Here is a 19,830-nt window from a genome sequence, read left to right on the forward strand (position 1 = left end):
GTAGCATATCCATCTCGATGAACTTGCAGATCCGTTAGGTAATTTTCTCTGCTCGTTGTGCATCGCAGCTCCTCCGTGCTAACACCGAGTTGATGCTAGGTTGAGACCGAGAGCAGGATGCTTCGCAGTGTTGGCAGTGAACTAAGTCATTTTTTAAATCAAAATGGTCCCACGCTACACTTCGCCGTGACCTCTTCATGTTTACCTTTGAAATACACGGAAACTCGCAGGTAACTGAGTCGGCCTGTGGCGTTTTTTTCAAACATTGCCCCGTGTGGTAAAATGTTTAATTGCTGCCACATAGCGAAATCCATTGCATTCCTTCAAGACTCACACTACGCAACAGAACATGCATTAGTTTTATCGATGAAAAAATAATGTCATCGACGAAATTCTTAATGATCAATTAATCGATCGTCGATTAATTATGCCCATCCCTAGTTCTTACCCACCTTCATAATCCCAGAGTCCAGGGAAGGCCTGGCTGGGGGGTCCTGCAGGAGCTGCCGGGTCGTTGAAGAAGGGACCGAACACCTCAATCTTCAGCCCGCCTAGTCCGGGAGAGAACCGGACCCTGATGGGCTCATGGTTCACGGGATCGCTGTCCCAGGTGCTCTGGATAGAAAACTCCATCAGTGGGAGAGGACTGAAAGAAAAACACAAAATCATTCAGAATGAGTAAGGTTTGCTGTGAAACAGTGACACAGTGATGCAGATGGTACAAACTCACAGAGACGTACAGCAAAGCAGCAAGTGGATGAGAGTCATACACTGAAGTCCCTGAGCTAACCCCATGTTGTCGAAGCCTGCAAAGACCCACTAGATAGAATACGGCCAACTGTGTCCCAGCTGAGCCTGTCACGTGTTAATGTGCTCACTGTTAGGCTCTTTTACAACTTCCAATCAAGGTTCATATCGTATACACGTCTATTACTCAATAACGGATACAGACAATAACACTTCCTGGAACTTTGAACACCCAAAGTGAATCGACCTGATGAGTTGGTTTTGTTGTCAGATAAGATCTGGACGAATAAAGGAAACCAAACAGAAGTTGTTTGCTGAAAAAAAAAACTTTCTCCTCGCCAACATATCATTTTATTAGGAAAACATAACCGAGAGCTGCCCGGCGCGAAACAAAAGCTTTGTTCCTATCGAATCTAACCGTGTTTAAACATACTTTCACTTCCCAACACGTCACATGTGATGACGTGACTCAAAGTGGAATTCAAATGAAGCAGCCGACTCACCTTTCTACATAGACCTGTTCAATGTATCCGACTGGAGCTAGCCTGTTCAGAGCGGAACCTTTCTGCTGCCACTGCTGCACAAACGGAACTATTTTAGCGGAGCACACCCTCATTGCCATTGGTTGCTTTTTGTTTGCTTCAAAACGGACGGCGGAACCGAGGAGAACAACAAACCCTCTCATGTCCCCGTGTTTCACTCTATCTACATGTAGCACACTTGTACAACGCGTAAGTGTCACTTTCCCCTCACATTATTGTTTTGTCCTGCAAGTCAGACATTTAAATAACACGTAGCAGGGTTTAGTAAGCCAAGCTTTAGCCGAGATTGATTAGCTGCGCCTGCTAATGCTAGCAGCAACACCTAACAACACCAGCTCATATACATGTTGTAGCAGCTTTATGTCGTCGTTAGCTCAAGTCACGTGTTACCGACACACTGTTAAAACTCCTGCACTGAACTGAAAACAGCCACTGACTCATCTAGTGGGGAAGTCGCACTTGTCTCTGCTTTAAATAAAAGGGTTTTTAGTGCTGATCGTTTTCAACCTGTCAACGACAACTGTGTCTGCTTCTGTTCAGAGCCCACCAGCACTCACCAGCACTCACCATCACTCACCATGGATGCTGAAGTTGATCAAGGTAAGAACTAACCAGGGAGGGTAGTGCCAGTACATTGTTGTATAAGTGGCCAAACTAAAACGACCCTAAAGTGTTCAGATGGAGAGAATAAGAGACCTTGATATGTATGAGACCATATGACATCCCTCTTAGTACCTAACAGATCATAACTGCATGGATTCTAGTTACACACACACACACACACACATTATATATACTGATACTGCAGTAGTTATTTGATGTCATCCAAGCTATTCATTGCATAGACAGATCTTTCATCAAACACACCTGCCTAATCATAGAACTGGTTGTTCATGTGCTCAAACTTTTGCTTTGCTTAAGATCAATGCTCCACGAAAGGCTTATTGAATATGAACCTTTCATATTTTCACTTTGTGTTTTATGTTTTCCTTCATGTGCTTAGTTGCTCACATGCATCTCATTCTCTTTCTCCATCCGTCTTGTTCGCTCTCTTCTTTCCTCGCAAAGTGCTCAAGTCACTCATGGATGACCTATAATTAATCTGTCATGCTTAAAAAAATCTGAATAAGATACATTTCTAAGTTATATTTCGGTTGTGCTGGCAAAGGCTCAATATGCTCAAAGTGTTTCCAAGATGTTTATAATTGCCTTACTCTGCTTTCACTAAACTTAATTAGTGAATGATACAATTTAAAAGTGCTGAAAAGTTGAAACCCTTAGTATTGTTGTGAATATTTTTAACTGTTTCTTTATTTTCAGACCACAGGTTAAATTCTGCTCTCAGTCCGCATCAGTACGGGCACCACAATCAGTCCACATCATCTCAGGTATAAAGGAATCATCATAAACTTTTATTAATTGTCAAATATTTGACTTTACCAAAATGATTCTGTGGCATTTTTTGGTGTCTTGTATTCATATTATTATCAGTGTGTTTTTCAATGAGACATACAGTACATATACACATATGGGGTTTTGATCAATGAAATATCTGTTCTATGTAACCTTCTCAGTCGATATTTAATTTTTTTTCATGAAGGAAACTAAATGAAGTGAATTGAAAACACCATGACACTAACCATCGCGACCCCTGCATGTCTTATGTCCACCAGGTTGAGGAGGAAAGAAGAACGGGGTCTCCTTCTCACTGGATCTCAGACAGAAGGTCAGGCATGACAAAAGTCTTTCTTCTATGGCAATGCACATATGACTGTTCTTAAGTCTGAGATACAGGAAAACAACCTTTTGCTGATTTCAACTCACTCTGGATGATTTTTTCCCCCTCAAGTGATTGCCATTAATCTGTGTTACAGCATGATGGCTCCTCTGATCGCAGAGTATGATCGGCACATGGATGAAATGAATGAACAGTTACAGAGATATCAGGTAAAACACACTTTAAAAATAGGGTTCACTAATTCAGTTATGACATTGATATGAAAGGATGCTTCAACTTACAAAAATGAAATATCTTAACTTCTGCTTCTGAAAGACCATGCACATATTGTAGATTATATGCAGATGTTATTGAATTGAAAAACTCTTGCAACATCTTGAAAATATCAAATTGCAGGTTGGCTGCAGGCCCTTAAATCTCTTAAAATATCTGACATTTTAAATGTCTAGTTTTATGATAAGTGGGTAGAGAATGACAAGTACTTATGAAGGAAACTGTGTGTCAAGTCTTTTAAACTTGGGACAATGGAGATAGAGGCAGTAGAGTCAGATGGACACAATGCTTTGCACAGAATTGAAAAGTATATTTTCAATTCTGTTATGTATTTCTATCAAAACTTTGGTTATAAATTAGATTTCAAGTGGCATTCATAAAGTCTTGCATTTAACTGCCCCAGACAAAAAAATAAACCTGTGTGATGAATTTCTCTTGATCTTGAAATTTCTCTTTTTTCTCATGAATACTAAACACCTCATTTTTTTTTGGTCAATTGTTACTTTTAAACGTAAAAACCTCAGCTCGGATTTGATTGCGGGTGCTCTAAAATTTACCAGCATGTCTGAACTGATTAATAACAGGCAATTTCCCTCTTGTTTTTAAAATAAACAGGCGCTGATGGCGGATGTCAAAGTGAAGTTGGAGAGGGTTGTCAAAGAGAACGAAAGGTAGCTATTGTCTACTGGTGTCAACAAAGGAGGAGTGGTGACACAACAGGAGACATTAGTGAGGATGTATCACAGCAATCAACATAATGTTATTAGACAGTATCAGATATTATTTTGCACTCATAAGATAAGGTTACAGTGAGTTGTTAAAACATTTACATTACATCCAAGATCAAGATTGTGATATTTGATTGATAATCACAAACTATTCACAAATTTTCAAGTTTTTCTATGAATGACCCCTTAAATATAATTCCTCCGTATCAACACCTGTCTTTTCCAGGCTGCATACCGAGCTAAGGGAGTCTGTAGAGAAGCAGCTGCATGCTCTGCCTGTGGCCCCAGGAACGGAGGGCAGCACACTGGAGGAGGATGCAGTCATCAGGAACCTCCAAGAACAGGTCCAGCTGTCGGAGCAGGTCTGCATATTTCCATATGTGACATCTAAATCTTTGTAAATTAAGTCCACGATTGCAATTATGTGTTTATGTAATCTGCATATTACTTGTCACAAAGTAATGCAGGGAAAGGCGGTTGTTTGCTGTCTCGCAGCCCATGTACACACCATCTGGCTGCAGCATTGCATTCTGGCTCCGTCACGGCCATTGGAGACTTTCGAGCTCCTTTTTTCTCACTCTGCTATTTTCACACAGCACGTCTATTTTTTCGAGGGGTTGCAAGCTGCTCTAACTTTTAATGAAACCCTGCATTTGTACCTAACTTTGTCGTCACATGTACACGGCAACAACTACTGTTTTTGTGTTTGTAGTTAGTGTAAGAGCGAGACAGAGAAAGAAAGCAAACAAAGGAAGGAGGGAGACAGTTTTATCAGAAAAGACTTTGAATTTGAAGAATGAACAAAATTCATTGCCATGCACAATAAGACATGGAAGTGATGTGATATAAATGAGAGTATATTTGGCGCTTGTTATGGATGTGATGTCATTAAGCTTGAATTGGGATACTATTGCATAGTACAAGAACTCCCTGGGGTCTAGACTATGATGGTGAACAGATTCAAAGTTGGACAGCAACAACATGATTGGCTTGTTGAGATCATGGCAACATCTGATTGGGTTACTGTTAACATGCAACAGTCAGCTGATAAGAAGAGGAACGCAGATTGAAATAACTTTTTCAATAAAGGGGGTAGTTTCTGCTTCAGCTATGCATGTTCCCACGGCTGCGATGGGCACGCATTCCCTCCAATGTGTATGGGAGTAAACAGGTTATATGTCAACAGCATATGGGGTTATTCTGATATAAAATTCTGTTGACTGTGAGACCTGCGGCAGAGGATACCTGCTCAGATGGTACAAATGCCCAAGGATTGTTTTTAATGGACTTAACAGTTTTATCACTTGGTCAAAACTGGTGGTTAATGGTTCAACTGTTTATGATCAACATCCCTAGTTGCAGCAATTTGTGGAATAATTGACCAGCAGATCAGGAGAGAATGATTCTGCAAAAACTAATTGAATAATTGAATAATTATGTAAGTGGTTTTCAAACATTCTCTGGCGGAATCTTTTCAGTTTAAATCTCTTTGTTATATGTCACATTGAACTTAGTTTGATGCGACTGGAAGCTGTAGTGTGTCCACTTTGTAGGATTTTAGCAATTTTCAATCTTGAGCTACATGAATGAGTGATTTCTGGATTTTTACACTTGCTCACTTGCCAAAAAGAATCCATCTGAAAATAAAACCAATTTGGAACTGGTTAGAAGACATTATTTCTCTTTGAATGAGTCCAGCTGTTTTCTATGCTTTGTCTGTCTGTCTTTGCTGAATGCACAAATGCTTTGGTTGTGTTCTTCTCATCTAACTCTAAGGACGAAAGCAGCAATTTCCTTAGCTTGCATGAATGCCTCTCGAGTGTGTGTGTAAATGTGTGTGTTCATGTTCATGTGCGTCAGGAGCGGGTGCAGGCCATGGAGCTGTGGCAGACGGCAGCCCAGGAGCTGGACCACCTCCAGCAGGTCTACCAGAAATCCAACTCGGATGGTCAGGTCCACGATGCTCAGAGACGGCAGCTCAAGGTTCAGTTGTCGTACATTAACATGCAGAACTATTTTAATTATTAGAACATCATCGTTTCACCACTAGATGGCGCTTTTATTAATAAAATCCTGTAATTAGAGTTAATGCTTGACATAAGCATGAGGTAATTACATGTAGTTACATTTTAGTGATGTCCCCTTTCCATTCGCCACAGGATCAGCTTGTTCAGTTCCAGCAGCACTCACACAAACTCCAAGTCACCAATCAGAAGCTGGAATCGGTAAGTGACGGTTAATTAAAAGTGTGTTAAATTATTGCCTCCTAATTAGCCATGGGATCGAAATGGTGTGGATTTCTCCGAAATGAACCCTGCTCTAATAATTACTCTTGCGACTAAGTGAATTGGTTTCTAAATCTCTCTGGTAGTCAGCCAGAACTGTCTTGGTTGCATAATGGACTGTCATCTCGCTTGGTAATCCTCTAACTACCTTAGATTTTTCTTTTCCAAGCACCAGTATCTGTCTCTCTCCCTCATACACACACACACACACACAGGTATGCCTGATGGTTATTTTGGACCTAATACAACATGTGAAGGCAGAGTAATACTATATCCCTCTAATGCATTTTTAATGAGAGGACAACCCTTTTACTCCCCCTCTCTTCACTTATCACACATGCAGCCCTTTTCAGTCACCGCATGTTGGAACAAGTGACTATGTAACTGTGAATGACAGACAAAGGCTCCATGGGGTTTGTTCTAAAAGTACATACAAGTCTCTGAGAGAAGTTTTGGGGAAAGTTGGTTTTAAGGTAAGGTTTGAAGTCATGCCGCATAAATGGCAGTCTTGTCTTTGTTGCCACACTCAGACCAACCAGCAGCTGCTGAAGACGGTGACAGAGCAGAGCACGGAGATGGAGGAGCAACATAGTCAGCTCAGGTGACGGAGCTCGCCGAATAAGTCGACTATAAATTGGAAATGGCAGCCAGTGTTCTGTGTTGTTATATGTTTCGACTGTTGTTGTTTTTTTTCTCTCTCCCCCTGCTGTAGACAAGCCAAAGCTGAACTGAGGACGGCCACAGCCAAAGTGGATGAGATGACCAAATTGCTGCAGAATGTCCAGAACCAGATGCAGAGACGGGTCAGGGAAGAAAAAAGTGCAAAAGAAAATTTGTTGTTAACGTCCACCTAATGGCAGTGGAATGGGAATTCAGTTTTTGGTTGCTTCCTCTGCCAAGGAGGCTATGTTTTCATCCCTGTCCGCTTATTTACTGGTTGGTTGGTTTGTTTGTAAACAAACGTGATTTTCTTTCTTTTTTACTTTCTTTAACTTTGCGCTTTTCAACATTTTCCTTAATTTCTCAAAGAATAATTAATGGATCTTGATGTAAATTATTCGGCGCACTATGGAGACTGATATATTTGAGTGTGTGGTGTAGATCCAAATAAAAATACAGATCTAGTGAATTGTAAGGTCCTTTTGTAAGGGGACTGTTGCACCTTGGCGGACTCTCCTGAGTACCAATTTTAGATTTGGCTGATTGGCATCACTTTGGGCTTTCATAGCCACCTTTTTTTCATTATATTGGAAATTTATTCTAAACAGAACAACAAATTAATTGTGTTACTCTGCAACGAAAATCCTGGTTTCCTGCAGCTCTGCTCTGACAGCCGCATGTGTGTGTGTGTATCTAGGAGGAGGATGTGGCAGAGGCTCAGGGCCGCGAGGATGCGGCCAACAGACGGCTCCTACAGCTCCAGGCAGCCTTGAGCCAGCTAGAGGCCAGGTGATTATTTTTAACTGTCAAGTATTTCAATTATTTCTCACATTTATGCATCATAGAACTCTCAGATGTAGATTCCAGACTGATGAGGGGAAGAAACTGTGCAAGTTATAGTGTAATTTGATGAATCACAATGGGCTTTAGAAGTCAGTCACAAGATATGATCATTTAAGTGACTTTAAATACATAACAGCAGCACGACAACATCAACAACAGTACAGAGAGTATAGCTTTATGTTTGAATCTCAAAAGTCATGGTATTTTACATCAGAGATATAAGATTCTGTCTTTCACCCCTTTTCTGCGCTGCCAGGCTGAAGGCATCATCTCAGGAGGCAGAGTCCTTTCGCAGAGAGCAAACTGTGTGGGAGAGAAAGTTGGGGGAACTCCAGGCACGTTGCAGCACCCTAGAAGAGGAGAAGTATGAGGCCCTGGCCAAAGTTCGAGAGAGCGTTCAGGTGGCGGAGGAGGCTGCACTGCAGAAGGACCAGGTAACTGCTGTCGCTCGCTCTTTTTCTCTTCTTTAATCACGCTATCCCTTCTCCCTCTCTTTTAGTCTATTTCACTCGCCAAGCCTCCCCCTCAGTCTGTTTAGCTCTTCTATCCGCTGACAAGTGTCCAAATTCTTTCAGCAATAGAGACCTTTTCCACTGAAAAGTGAGTCTGTGTCTGTCTTTGCCCTCTCCCCTCAGGCCTTGTTAAGAGAGAAACAGAGGATGGAGGAGCTAGAGAAGACGAAGGAGGCCATCAAACAGTTGATCCAGGACGCTGCGGTCCGCACCAGAAAAGAGGTGGGGAGGTTTGCATGGCTCTCAAGAGAAGAACACGAGCAAATATTACAAACATCCTCCACAATAACACTGAAAGAAGAGAGGACAGAAAACCAAAACAATACAGCTCAAAAAATCTCTATCTCTTAAGAGCTTTGGATGATATCAAGCTATTTGTGCCAAACCTGTATATTTAGAAGAAATACAGTCGTACAAATCAAATATATTAAAAACACCTTGTTGCCTACGTTAAAATGAGGACTGTGGAGCATCTTGTTAAGTTACCATTTAATAAACTTAAGGTCTCACAAATAACGCAATACCTCATATTTTGGCTCATCAGCCCCACATTATTGTGGTATCAGGACTTTGAAATGATTGTGTAAAGAATCACACTCTCTTAAAGGAAAATGCCTCTTTTGTGGAGGTAGAAATGTGATATTCAAAGGGATTTCACAGTTTCACAATGAGGTTGGTTCAAGATTTGGATCCAGGAGGGAAACTCTGGTGATTTTTTGTTGTTGTTGTTTTTTCCTTGCAATTTTGCTACTTTTCCTCATCTTATTACAATTTTAAAAAAAACATGGCCAGAGTACTCGTCACACACATGAAACCAAAACCTCTAGCTGTACCATTTCCACAGCTCCAGTCTTTTTTTACCCAATAAGCCAAAAGCAAATTGCTCTTTCCTCCTGCCTAACCTCGGTTAGAGACATGGTGATTAATGCTCTATTAATGGGTCTTCTTCATCAAGCCCTTCAACTGTTTAATCCTGTTAATGAAGCCTTGAATGACTTCGGTGCTGGCTGTCATCTTAGGGTCTGCCTAGCCTTCAACACAAGATGAAAATTTAGAGATTAACCATTGGTGCATAAAACTTTCAGTAAATTATAAACCAAAACTTGGCTTTGATTTTTTTTTTTACCTTCCAGGGTAACAGGTAATTTTGTCATAGAGTTGGTGGTTAAAGTTGAACAATGCAGCCAAAGTGTTTTGAGCTTAATCTCCTCTCTCCCTCATTTTCATTTAAAGCCAATCAATGTTGAGAATAAGTACGTGATTAAGTGTTAATCCCCAAACTGCTCCACTCAGACCTCAGATTTACCTGAAGACTCGAGAACCACTCAGACGTTTATGCACGAGGGTTGAAGTCTCATAAAATAGATGTAGCATGGTGTTACTATGTATTTCGAAACTGGCCCCATTTTTTATTTGGATCTTGTAAACCCACACAAGAGCACACAATCGTTCTTCCCGATTCCGCATCGTTGGTTGTAGTAACGTGCCTAGAATTGAACAAATGCTCCCACAGATACATATATTAAAATTAAAACTACAAACAAGACCCATGTGGAACTGATAACTGACGTTACCAACATCCTGGTCAGTACACTTGGCTTGGCTGTGAGAAACTATGGATACTTATAAACTGTTACTTCTGTAGTTTGAGAGATAATGTAGAATGTCAAGGTTTATTATCTTCTAGGCTACTTCACCTTATCTTCAATTGTGGGGAAGTGCTATTTGTTCATATCTGTCAGAGTTGACAGGTTGTAAATTTAATTGATTGTGGTCTAAAATTGTAACCAGTAGAAACCTTTTAATAGGACAGTGTAATGCTCTACAACAATAATAATATTTTTTTAAACAATACTCTAAATATAATGTTAAGATAACAGAGATTTCTTTGTCACATTTATATAGTGAGATTTGTCTTCTGATTTTTGAGACCTTTGTCTCTTGCTTTGGAAAATGCAAATCAAAGTTAAAGGTTCAGTGTGTGGAATTTAGTGACATCTAGTGGTGAAGGTGCATGTTGCTGCTGAATCCCCCTCACCTCACCCTCCCCTTCCAAACATGGAAGAGAACCTGTGGTAGCCTTCAGTTGTCATATAAACTCAAAATATGTTTTGTTTGTTCAGTTTGGACTACTGTAAATAACATGGTGGCCTCCGTAGAGAGGACCCGCTCCAGATGTACATATAAAGTATTTGAATATAAAGGGCTCATTCTAGGGTAAAGAAAACTATAATTCGTGCAATTTAGATGAAACACACTAGTGAAAACATCACCAAGATTATTTTATATTCAATTTCTGCGGATTGATCCCTTTCACCTAAATCTTACACACTGAACCTTTAAGACTTTCTGCTTTTTCTATTTCTCTGAATCTTTAGTATTAATACAAATGCTCGCCTGGCACATTGAAGTAGCTCTTTCCTAAAAACATGATCCACACTAGAAAATGCTCAAAGCCTCAAAGGTGTAGACTAGTAATTTTCTGGTGATTTATATTATTTGTATGTGCTGCCCAGTCAAAGCAGAAGTCTGGAAATTGATCACTTACCTCACCCTCTTTATGCTTCGATTCAACTTTTGAACTTAAGCTGCTGAGTTCAGTCTCCAACTCAAGTGCCTGCTTCTTTGTTGGATAAAAGTTACTGTCTATCGAACTGAAAGAAGAATGCAAAGCAATTACACGTCTCAGATCCCCGCGGTCATTGCCCATATTTGAGCTGTGTGACTTTATCTTTAACAGGTAGAGAATGTGCGCAAGCAGTGCAATGCTCAAATCCACCGTATGGCAGAGGAGCTGTCTGCACTGCAGCTGGTAAGACCCCGTCCTCTAAGGACAAATTCCTTCCTCATAATCACACAAAATCCTTTTTTTTCAGTCTCTACCTGACTACTCATCTTTTTTCATTGTATCTCCAACCCTCCCCTCTCCCCGACTCTCCTTGTTCTCTCTCTCCGCCTCTCTGTAGGAGTGTGCAGATAAAGAGTCTCAGATTGAAAGATCCCTGCGAGAGAGAAAAGCTGCAGAGGAGGAACTGGAGAAGGTTATTTCAATAGAAACCATGAAAACCACAGAAAAGCATCTGCTGAATCTTGGCCCAGAGTTTAGTGTTCGATTAGGTGGTTTCGTGAATTGGTTCGGGCAATACTATTGATTGTTTTCATGTTCTTTGTTTTAGGTGTATAAGGAGGGCAGGGGAGAGCCAGAATTCAGGAAGATTGAGGCTCTTCATCAGAGGTTTCTGAATGCAGAGAGGATGAAGGAAGACATGAGCTTGACTCTACAAAGCACCAAGAACAAATTAAAAACGATGGACATGGAGTAAGTGCAGTAGTTAATACTTTGTATTTAAGGCAGGAAGTTGAGTTCTCCACCTTTAATCACTTCCTTCCCCGCACATCCTCTGGCACTCAGAATGACAGCCGGTGTTGCTCCTGTGGCTCTATCTGCTGCCAATAATAATGGTGGTTGTCTCTGTCTTTCTCCTCTTTCTCTCTTGATCTCTCGGTCCATCTGCAGCTACACTGAGGAGCTGTCCCGGTGCCAAGAGGAGGTGAGGCGGCTGCAGGGCTCTCTGGCTGCAGCCCGGGACGACAGCGTTAATGTCAGTGAGGAGCGGCTCCAACTGCAACAGGAGAACTTGCAGCTCCGGAGGGAGATGGATGAGCTCCGCAAAGCCACCCTGCTGCTCCAAAAGAAGGCCAAACAACAGGTGACTTAATAATGGATAGTAACAGAAATGGTTGAAGGAGTAGGTGCTTTCTACAAGAACAGCCTGAGGGTTTTATATATATATAGCATATATATATCTTTTAAAGTCATGTGACCTGATGACATTTTGTAGCGCTGGATGCAGTCGGATCAGTCAACTTCTTTCCAGCATGCATTGTGTTAGGAGCAGCATGCATCACGTTAAGTCAGCGCTGTGCAGAGCTGCATAAAGTCTAATGCACCTAATGGCTCCAAATGATCTAAATACCTGCGTTTGTATCTGGGATATTTTGGCTTCATTTTTGGACAGTTGGAGGAAGTGGAGACATGTCGTCCCCGAGTTTGTGGGCAGTACTCATGACAAGAAAATGTGTGGAGTCCCCCCTATAACAACTGGAAAGCTAATTCTGAAACCAAAATGGCACTCTGAAGAGCGCATACCTACGCCAAGACTCAATAGTTCAAGTCAAATTCAATTAAGCTGCACAAAATTCCACACACTCATAGATCAGTTCGCTTAATATGCCTGATTTTTTCATCATTGGAAAATATTCCTGGATGTGCCCCTAACCCTGATCTGCATCAATATTTAAAGGGTTCTTCCCTGACCCGTACCACATCTCTCCAATAAGTTTCATGATAATCTACCCAGTACTCTTTGGGTAATCCTGCTAAATACAGAAATAAATACTTGCATAGGGGGCATGGGGAAGTTAACACAGGTTAAAAACAGAAAGATGATCAATGAAAGACATGGTTGACACACAAGTCATGCTTGCTTAAAGGAAATGTAGAATTCATTTTTATTAGTTCACACAAGGTTGGATCGTGAGGAGTCTGTATCTATTTAAATGAATGTTGGATCAGAAGAGTGAACTCATGTCTTCATACCTCCTCACTCTCCTGCCCTGCTCCAGGTGTCACAGATGGAGCACGAGTACAGCCTGAAGGAACAGGGGCTCGACGCTCAGGTGAGGGAGCTGGAGGAGAGCAGCCGCAGCTCCACCACTGATCTGACGCGCCTCCTCACAGCACAGCAGAAAAGCACTCAGCGCTGGAAGGAAGAGGCCAAGAACCTAGTCCAGGCCTTCGAGACTAAAATCACAGGCCTTAAGTAAGAGCCCATGAAAATAGATGTAACATGACAAAAGAAAGGAAAGATGGATAGAAAATAGGATAAACTTCAAATAGATGGGGAACCTGAATGGATTTTTTGTGCATACTCTGACAACAATTGTTAGTGTGGATTTACTGGGTATTTTCCTCGTGTAGATAAATGTGAAGCAGTTTGGTGCTCAAAGAGAATAAGCAGGCTAAGCAAATGTTTACTGGTTTAATAAACAGCCCTAACATAACCAGTCTAATGGAAACCTGTGATTAAATGACAGACTGTTCAGACAACAGACGTACTGCTCCCCAATATGAGACCATTTTAAAATACATGAAATATGAATTAACTTATAAGGGAGTACTCTTTTAAGTGGAACTTAAACTGTCTTTATTGAATAAGAAAACAATGCTTCTGATACCGTAGCGGCTGGAGACTTTTTTTTATTGTGAGTTTTATCAAAAAACACTGGATCAAAGATAAAACAACAGCTAAGGTGGAGCACCAAAGATTTTGATAAGTAGAAAACAAAAATTGACTTAGCACTTGACGTTGTTTTGCCCTCAGCAACAGCTGTACAGTGCTGAGATTTATTGGAAAGATTGAACCTTCTGAGACACTTGAAAATAAAGCTTTATAAATGTTTTTTTTTGTCTCTATGAGATTTTTTATTATTCTTTATACGTTTGTTTCAGGGGAGAGCTGAATCGGCAGAAGCAGCGTTCACACGATCAAGAGATGCAGCTTGAAACCGATCACAACACCATTACTGAGGTATGTGTCACAGAATGTACCAAGATGAGATGGTCACCATGAAAAAATGGGGATCTTATAAGGGGAAGTGTGAGATGTTTGTCCTTCAGTGTAGGACACTGTCTTCTACCTGATGGGAAGAGCTGCCCTTTGCTGTCCAGGCCTGTTCAGCTGATCTTAGACTCCGCAAATGTCAGGCCTCCTTTGTAATTGCACTCCTCAGACAAGCAGCTAAAAAAGGCAAGAAGCAGGAGGCATTTTACTAGAAACCTGCAAGATTTGCATTTAGTGGGGAGCATCTGGCAGCGTGACAGGGAGAGTTTGGAAAAGTTTATTTTCACGCTGTCCATTCTATCTACTTTATCTATATGAGAAATACGACATAATTAGTTGGAAAGGGGGTGAAGTAAAGGTGACAAGAATAGTTTGAGCTCACGCAGACGTCTGAGAGGTTAATTCACAGGTTCAGAGAATGTATTATGATGCACAAGCACAAGACTGATGCCAATTAATAATATGAAGATTCACAGTTTCTGCATGTTTCCCACATCTGCAAATAACAGCCAAGAAAGCATGTCCACCATGATAGATGCCGATAATTGCACCATGTGTTCTCTCGTTGCTTGAGGACGTCGGCAACAAAAACTTAAACTCTGTAACTTTTGTGCGGTTGACTTCATGGAACTAATTGATATGCGTGTGTTTGTGCAGTATGAGAGGCAGCTCGCAGAGTATCAAGAGAAGTCGAGTCGTCTCCAGAGACGACTGACACAAGCGGAACAAAGGGCAGCTACTGCAACACAGCAGGTATGGGTAACTACTGAGAGACGTGGTGACATGGTGCGTCTCTTACACGGAGAGATCTGTATTTTTCCTGTTCTCTTGTTATCTGATTGAACAATGAAGTTATTTATCACTTGTATTGTTTTTACAGCTGAGTATGCTGGCATCGCAACGAAGGAAAATGGCCGCGGTTGATCCAGAGACTTTGTGATGTTTACTTGTCACTGTTTAGTGGGGGGGGGATGTAGCCATGTTTTAGAGCACTTTGTTCTTTCTTTTTAAAATATGATACTAGTGTACTGGCCAAAGGCATAAAACAGACATGCTGTTATTAGTGCCCTGGTGGTTGTATGACTACAACATATCTTAACTTTATAAACCAATGTTGTTCCAATGGTTTTTATCAAGCATTTTTTTATTTATATGTCTGATAAGTAGTTTACAGGTGCATCTAATAAAAATTGAATAACGTGGAAAGGTTTCAATATTTTTGAATTACCTATTTCATGGAAACTAAAATGTTTCAAACATTTTTTTTAACTATTGATACAGTTTACAGTAAATGCTGTATCTCTTGGTCTGGATCAGTACACACAACCATAGTCATGAGGGAAACTGCTGATTATCGACAGCCTCCACAAAGAGGGTGAACCACAGATAGACTTTAAAGGCCTGGCTGTTGGCAGAGTCCTGCATCGAAGCATATTCATGGAATTTGACTGGAAGGGAAATGTGTGGTAGGAAAGGGTGCACAACCAACAGGGATGACTGCAGCCTTGAGTAGATTGTTAATCAAAGCTGAGTGGGAGAGCTTCACAAGGAGTTGTCTGAGGCTGGAGTCAGAGCACCGAGAGCCCCCACGCACAGGAAATGGTCCAAAGTCCTCTTTTCAGATGAATGTAATTTTTGCATTTCATTTGGAAATCAAGGTTCCAGGGACTGAAGGAAAAGTGGGGAGGCACAGAATCCAAGCTGCTTTAAGTCCAGTGTATAGTTCTGCAGTCTGTGATGATTTGGGGTGCCATGTCATCTGCTGCTGTTGGTACACCGTGTTTTATCAAGTCCAAAGTCAACGCCCGTCTACCAGGAGATTTTAGAGCTCTTCATGCTTCCTCCTGTTTCCAAGTTTAATGGTCGCCTCCATGCATTGATGCAGTAATTTGAGCTAAAGGAGCCCCGACCAAGTATTGAGTGAATAAATGACGATACTTTTCAGAAGGTCGACATTTTGATTGATCCTAGGAAATATTGTAATATTTTTTTGTGATACAACGAAATACCCCTAGGGATAAAAAAAAAAGATTGTCATGAGCTGTAAGCCGTAATCATAGAAATTAAAACATAAAAGACTTGAAAGATTTATTTATTTATTTTATGTCAAATGAAACGAATGGAATGTATGGAAGGTTCACTTTTTCAATTAAATTACTAAAAATACTACTTCTCCACAATATTGAATTTTTTGAAATGCACCATATAATGTGATATTTTTTTATAATTGCAAAATAAACACCTATGAAATAAAGTGTGGTTTTTATTGTTTCCTCTCTTTGATGTACTTTCTTGTTGTTGCATTTATCAACAAAAAATAAAAAATGTATTAAACTCTGGGTGAAACCAACGTAAAACCAGCCACGTGCCCTTGTTTGGTTGCGGTGCATGCAGGGAAAGAGCGTCGTTGCTAGGAAACCGCAGACCTGAGCCCTGCACCAGTAACTCCTGGACAAACTGAAGAGATGATTTAATGAAGTTTAAACGTTAAAGCTTTATTAACCCTACATTTTGGAGCTGGATATGATACGGTCAGCAGGTCTGTACCTTTCTTAAACAATGTTTACTAAATCACAAGATGTTCACAGACGTGAAACAAGTTGAGAAGGTTTGCGGGAGACAGAAGCTCAAACCGTGGCAGCGGCAGCTCGTAGAGGCACTTCCGGTGGCAGCAGAACGTGCCACTGATATGTAAAGGCAGCTGCCGCGATTTGAGGCAGCTGTCACAGTTACCATGGCTGTTTGTGACTTACTCCCTGAGATTCATACGTAGTTTATGTTAATGTTTATCAGCGTGTTACTGTTCTGAGCACCAAGACTAATTGATCTGTATTTCTCCACTTGTTTTGTGAAACACGCTCTTTTATGTGGCTGATTTCTTTGTCATTTTTGTACCGATTCTGCTTCAATGCTGTTGATGCTTTGCCTTTGTTTTGTGTCATTGAACTGAAACTTGAAATCCCACTGCTGCCAGGCTGCATTAGGGCACCTGCCGCGGCAGCTCCCACCTTTGTTTGGAGGCAGCGGCCTTTGCTGCCACCATAGACTGTATATACTGTTTATACACTGAGAGCAACTACCGCTGTTTGTGACTCTCAGGGAGATTTGGACTAGTTGTGAACTTCCTTGTTATTGTTCCGGGCCATGGATTGGTTGAGACGCTGCGTACAGTTATGGTGTCATCCCTTCACATCTGTTTTAGTCTTTTCTACTTACTGTGCTCGTATTTACTGTATTTTAATACGGCCGAATTCATAAATATTTTCTCTACTAAATATCCAGATATATTGGTTTTCATCTGAAAAAATGTTTAAGGGGTTTAGTTAAACTTTAATAAGATGTATTAAGCATTTTATGGGGCCAAGTATTGTGTCCTCATATTGCTGAGTAATTGTGTTTTTTTAACTGCATTTAAAAATTAAGTGATATTACTGTTGGATACGTGTAGGCTGTATTACATGTTCGGCTGTCAAAAAACTTTTGAGGACATCATTATTACTTTGCACTGTCACAATGTGCGACAAGTGACAAGTGGACACTTCACTGCATTACCATCTGTACATTCTGGTATTTCCATATGAATATGTATGTAGACTATAGTCAATGGAACATGATGCTTAATAACGGAAATTGGAACCCTTCTTTCTTTTTAATGAGTTCCATAAAAGGACTCAGTTTTGCTATGACTTTACTCCTCTGTCTGAAATGAGTGAGAAGCTGTTATAAGTGTATCATTAGCCAATTAATGTTCGTGCTTTGTGAACTTCAAAGATTTTTTTATATTAAAGTCACTTACAACCCAGTCCTTACTACAACACCTGTAGCTGTAGCAATACCAATAGCTGTCTCTTCCCCATTGGGTCTAATGTTAATTTTGAGAGGAAATTTCTGGAAGGAGCCACACTTTTTATAACTCGCTCCCACGGTCGCATTTTTTTGACTCTAACCATAAAATATATCTGTAGGTTCGGCAAAGTCTTGGGATTCTCACGGTGTTTTTATTTCACGGATTTATAGTTCTTGAATAATCGCACGTTGTTCGAGGGCTTTGCTAGAGTGTAGCCTTCTCTTTACCAGTGTGTTTAGCCAGGAAAGATTCCTATGATGAGTTAGATGTAAACATAAAATGTTTTTACACATTTTGAATGTCTGTCATCAAAAGCAAGAAAATACATATTTGTCAAGTTGTACTTGGGAACCTTGGTGGAGATCTACTTGGAATGACTGGTTAGCCAGGAACGTATAAATAACAGTTTGCTTTAATATCAGTACATTTCACTTTATTTTAACAGGATAAGCCAGCCTGTATCAATAGTGCTGTTCATGGAGTCATTGTCAGTTAACTGAATTCATATAAATACTGAAGACATGAGAATAAAACTTGGTTAAAAAGTAGTAGGTCGGTAGCTGTTCTTTTTGTACAGCTTCGTTTGTCATTTGTCTAGTATATGCACTGATGCTTTTACACCATAGAAGTTAGTCACTCATAAAAAATATTTTGAAGTTGAAGGAGTAACATTAAGTCCAATTTGAATGTTCTTATGGATGTAAGTGTATTTAACTAAGAGTTCTCGGGGGAATCCCTATGAGATCCTGTCATAAGGAAAAGATTTGGGCCAAAGTCAACTTATGATAGTAAATAAAACTGTAAATGGAGTGTGCCTGGTCCTACCATTACTGAACACTTTGTTGTTTTGAGGTATTTCCATCTACTTTGGTACAGTTGTAGTCAATAAATTGCTACATGAGCAGTGGCATCTCTGTGCATCATTGCTATCATGGAGCTATTCACCATCTTATGTAGAATTTAAGGCAAGGATAAAAATGTACATTTCTCCTTTGGTTTATCACAGTTTACTAGTCCCACTGTAACTGATACTGGGAATACAGTCTTTGATTTCCCACCTATCCACAGACAACAAGATCATGCATATGGATCTGATAGATGTGGAACTCTTCTTGATTAATTTTGAGTCCAACCCCCCGAGAGCTATCAAACTATCTAATAAACTTTCATAATCCAGTATATATCTCATTGAATAAAATCACAAACTGCCACAGACTGTCTGGAGCCTCCAAACAGTGCCTCCAGCTGCCTCTCAACAGTGTTGCATCAAAGGCAGCTAAAGCAGCGTAGCACAGTGTGGTATCAAAGGCAACTGCCTTTACATATCAGTGGCGTTTCTGTTGCCGCTGCCACGATTTGAGTTTGCCCTTACTGAAGTTTGCTGCTTTCACCGTTTAAAAATAACGTTAGACAGTTAACTTAGCTAACGTTAAGCTAGGTAACACAAATACCTGCATGTATTGTTTGCATCAATGTGTGGAAAACAATTTAAATGTATAATTATTATGTATTAATGAACTTAAATTCCGTTTGACACACAGACCCTGAGCGGCCTCACAAGCTCCCTAAACTGAGTGGCTCCACTGTCTTCCCAAGGTCCCCACTCCATGTCAAAGACCCAGGGGTATGACTTTAAAATAATACAACTCAACTTTAGTTCTGTACTTTTGTCTTTTTGCTAAAACCCAATGACTTTACTCTGATGTTACCACTGCACTTTAGCTTAGTCTCAGACCCAAGATCTTTTTTAAAGGACATTTTTAAAAGATAAAATGAAATAATCTTGTGGAAAAAAAATCACAAAATAGACAACATACGTAGTTAACGAAAACATAACAACATAACGGGAATATTCAGTAACATTAATTAACTTACATTAACATGTCATTTCCACTGTGGTGTACTGCTCCTCTGTCTCTGTCCCACAGCTTGTGACGACCATGGCCTCTTCTTCTCCCAGAGACTCCCTGCAAAGTCCAAGCAAGGGAAATATGTCCAGTGGTAGGTCCTGCTAATACAGAGCCTTTGTGC

General features: G+C 40.5%; 3 protein-coding genes across 6 annotated transcripts in view; 2 read left to right on the forward strand and 1 right to left on the reverse strand.

Annotated features, from left to right (window-relative positions):
- c1h4orf33 (chromosome 1 C4orf33 homolog) overlaps window positions 1–1,489 on the reverse strand; it is a 29,624-nt gene extending 28,135 nt beyond the window's left edge. For 2 of the 3 annotated variants that reach the window (XR_004614115.1, XM_034587917.1), the window contains exons 1-2: window positions 1,251–1,489; window positions 453–646 (exon numbers count right to left, since the gene is read on the reverse strand). Coding sequence is in view for 2 of the 3 variants with exons in the window: in XM_034587917.1 (XP_034443808.1) it covers window positions 453–646; window positions 1,251–1,432 (376 nt within the window). In the remaining variant the exon portion in view is untranslated. Of the gene's footprint in view, window positions 1–452; window positions 647–730; window positions 951–1,250 lie in introns of those variants that run through there. The other variant, XM_034587929.1, reaches the window with a different exon arrangement.
- On the forward strand, window positions 1,368–15,180 carry sclt1 (sodium channel and clathrin linker 1). Of its 2 annotated transcripts, XM_034587903.1 has the most exons (23): window positions 1,368–1,478; window positions 1,830–1,889; window positions 2,610–2,677; window positions 2,963–3,015; window positions 3,164–3,236; window positions 3,916–3,971; window positions 4,255–4,390; window positions 5,889–6,011; window positions 6,188–6,253; window positions 6,844–6,914; window positions 7,026–7,116; window positions 7,671–7,762; window positions 8,073–8,250; window positions 8,452–8,550; window positions 11,069–11,140; window positions 11,295–11,369; window positions 11,505–11,647; window positions 11,846–12,038; window positions 12,955–13,151; window positions 13,841–13,919; window positions 14,610–14,705; window positions 14,833–14,915; window positions 14,965–15,180. In XM_034587903.1, the coding sequence occupies exons 2-22, from the start codon at window positions 1,868–1,870 to the stop codon at window positions 14,890–14,892; spliced, it is 2,043 nt and encodes a 680-aa protein (XP_034443794.1). In that variant the 5' UTR covers window positions 1,368–1,478; window positions 1,830–1,867; the 3' UTR covers window positions 14,893–14,915; window positions 14,965–15,180. The 2 variants fall into 2 exon arrangements, with proteins under 2 accessions (XP_034443794.1, XP_034443788.1); XM_034587897.1 differs by having other exon boundaries at window positions 14,833–15,180.
- A 1,205-nt stretch (window positions 15,181–16,385) lies between these two features.
- dnah6 (dynein, axonemal, heavy chain 6) overlaps window positions 16,386–19,830 on the forward strand; it is a 58,597-nt gene continuing 55,152 nt past the window's right edge. Inside the window, exons 1-3 of the mRNA XM_034587882.1 lie at window positions 16,386–16,491; window positions 19,341–19,423; window positions 19,728–19,800. Coding sequence (XP_034443773.1) covers window positions 16,476–16,491; window positions 19,341–19,423; window positions 19,728–19,800 — 172 coding nt within the window. The 5' untranslated portion in view covers window positions 16,386–16,475. The remainder of the gene's footprint in view (window positions 16,492–19,340; window positions 19,424–19,727; window positions 19,801–19,830) is intronic.

This window comes from Hippoglossus hippoglossus, chromosome 1 (genome assembly GCF_009819705.1).
Source record: "Hippoglossus hippoglossus isolate fHipHip1 chromosome 1, fHipHip1.pri, whole genome shotgun sequence".
NCBI classification, from domain to species: domain Eukaryota; kingdom Metazoa; phylum Chordata; class Actinopteri; order Pleuronectiformes; family Pleuronectidae; genus Hippoglossus; species Hippoglossus hippoglossus.

Excerpts from the sequence above, each read along its gene's own strand:
- sclt1 (XM_034587897.1), top strand. The coding sequence starts at position 1,868 with ATGGATGCTGAAGTTGATCAAG. Across the intron at positions 13,152-13,840 it reads ACTAAAATCACAGGCCTTAA|GGGAGAGCTGAATCGGCAGA; the intron begins GTAAGAGCCCAT and ends CGTTTGTTTCAG. Across the intron at positions 14,706-14,832 it reads CAGCTACTGCAACACAGCAG|CTGAGTATGCTGGCATCGCA; the intron begins GTATGGGTAACT and ends TTGTTTTTACAG.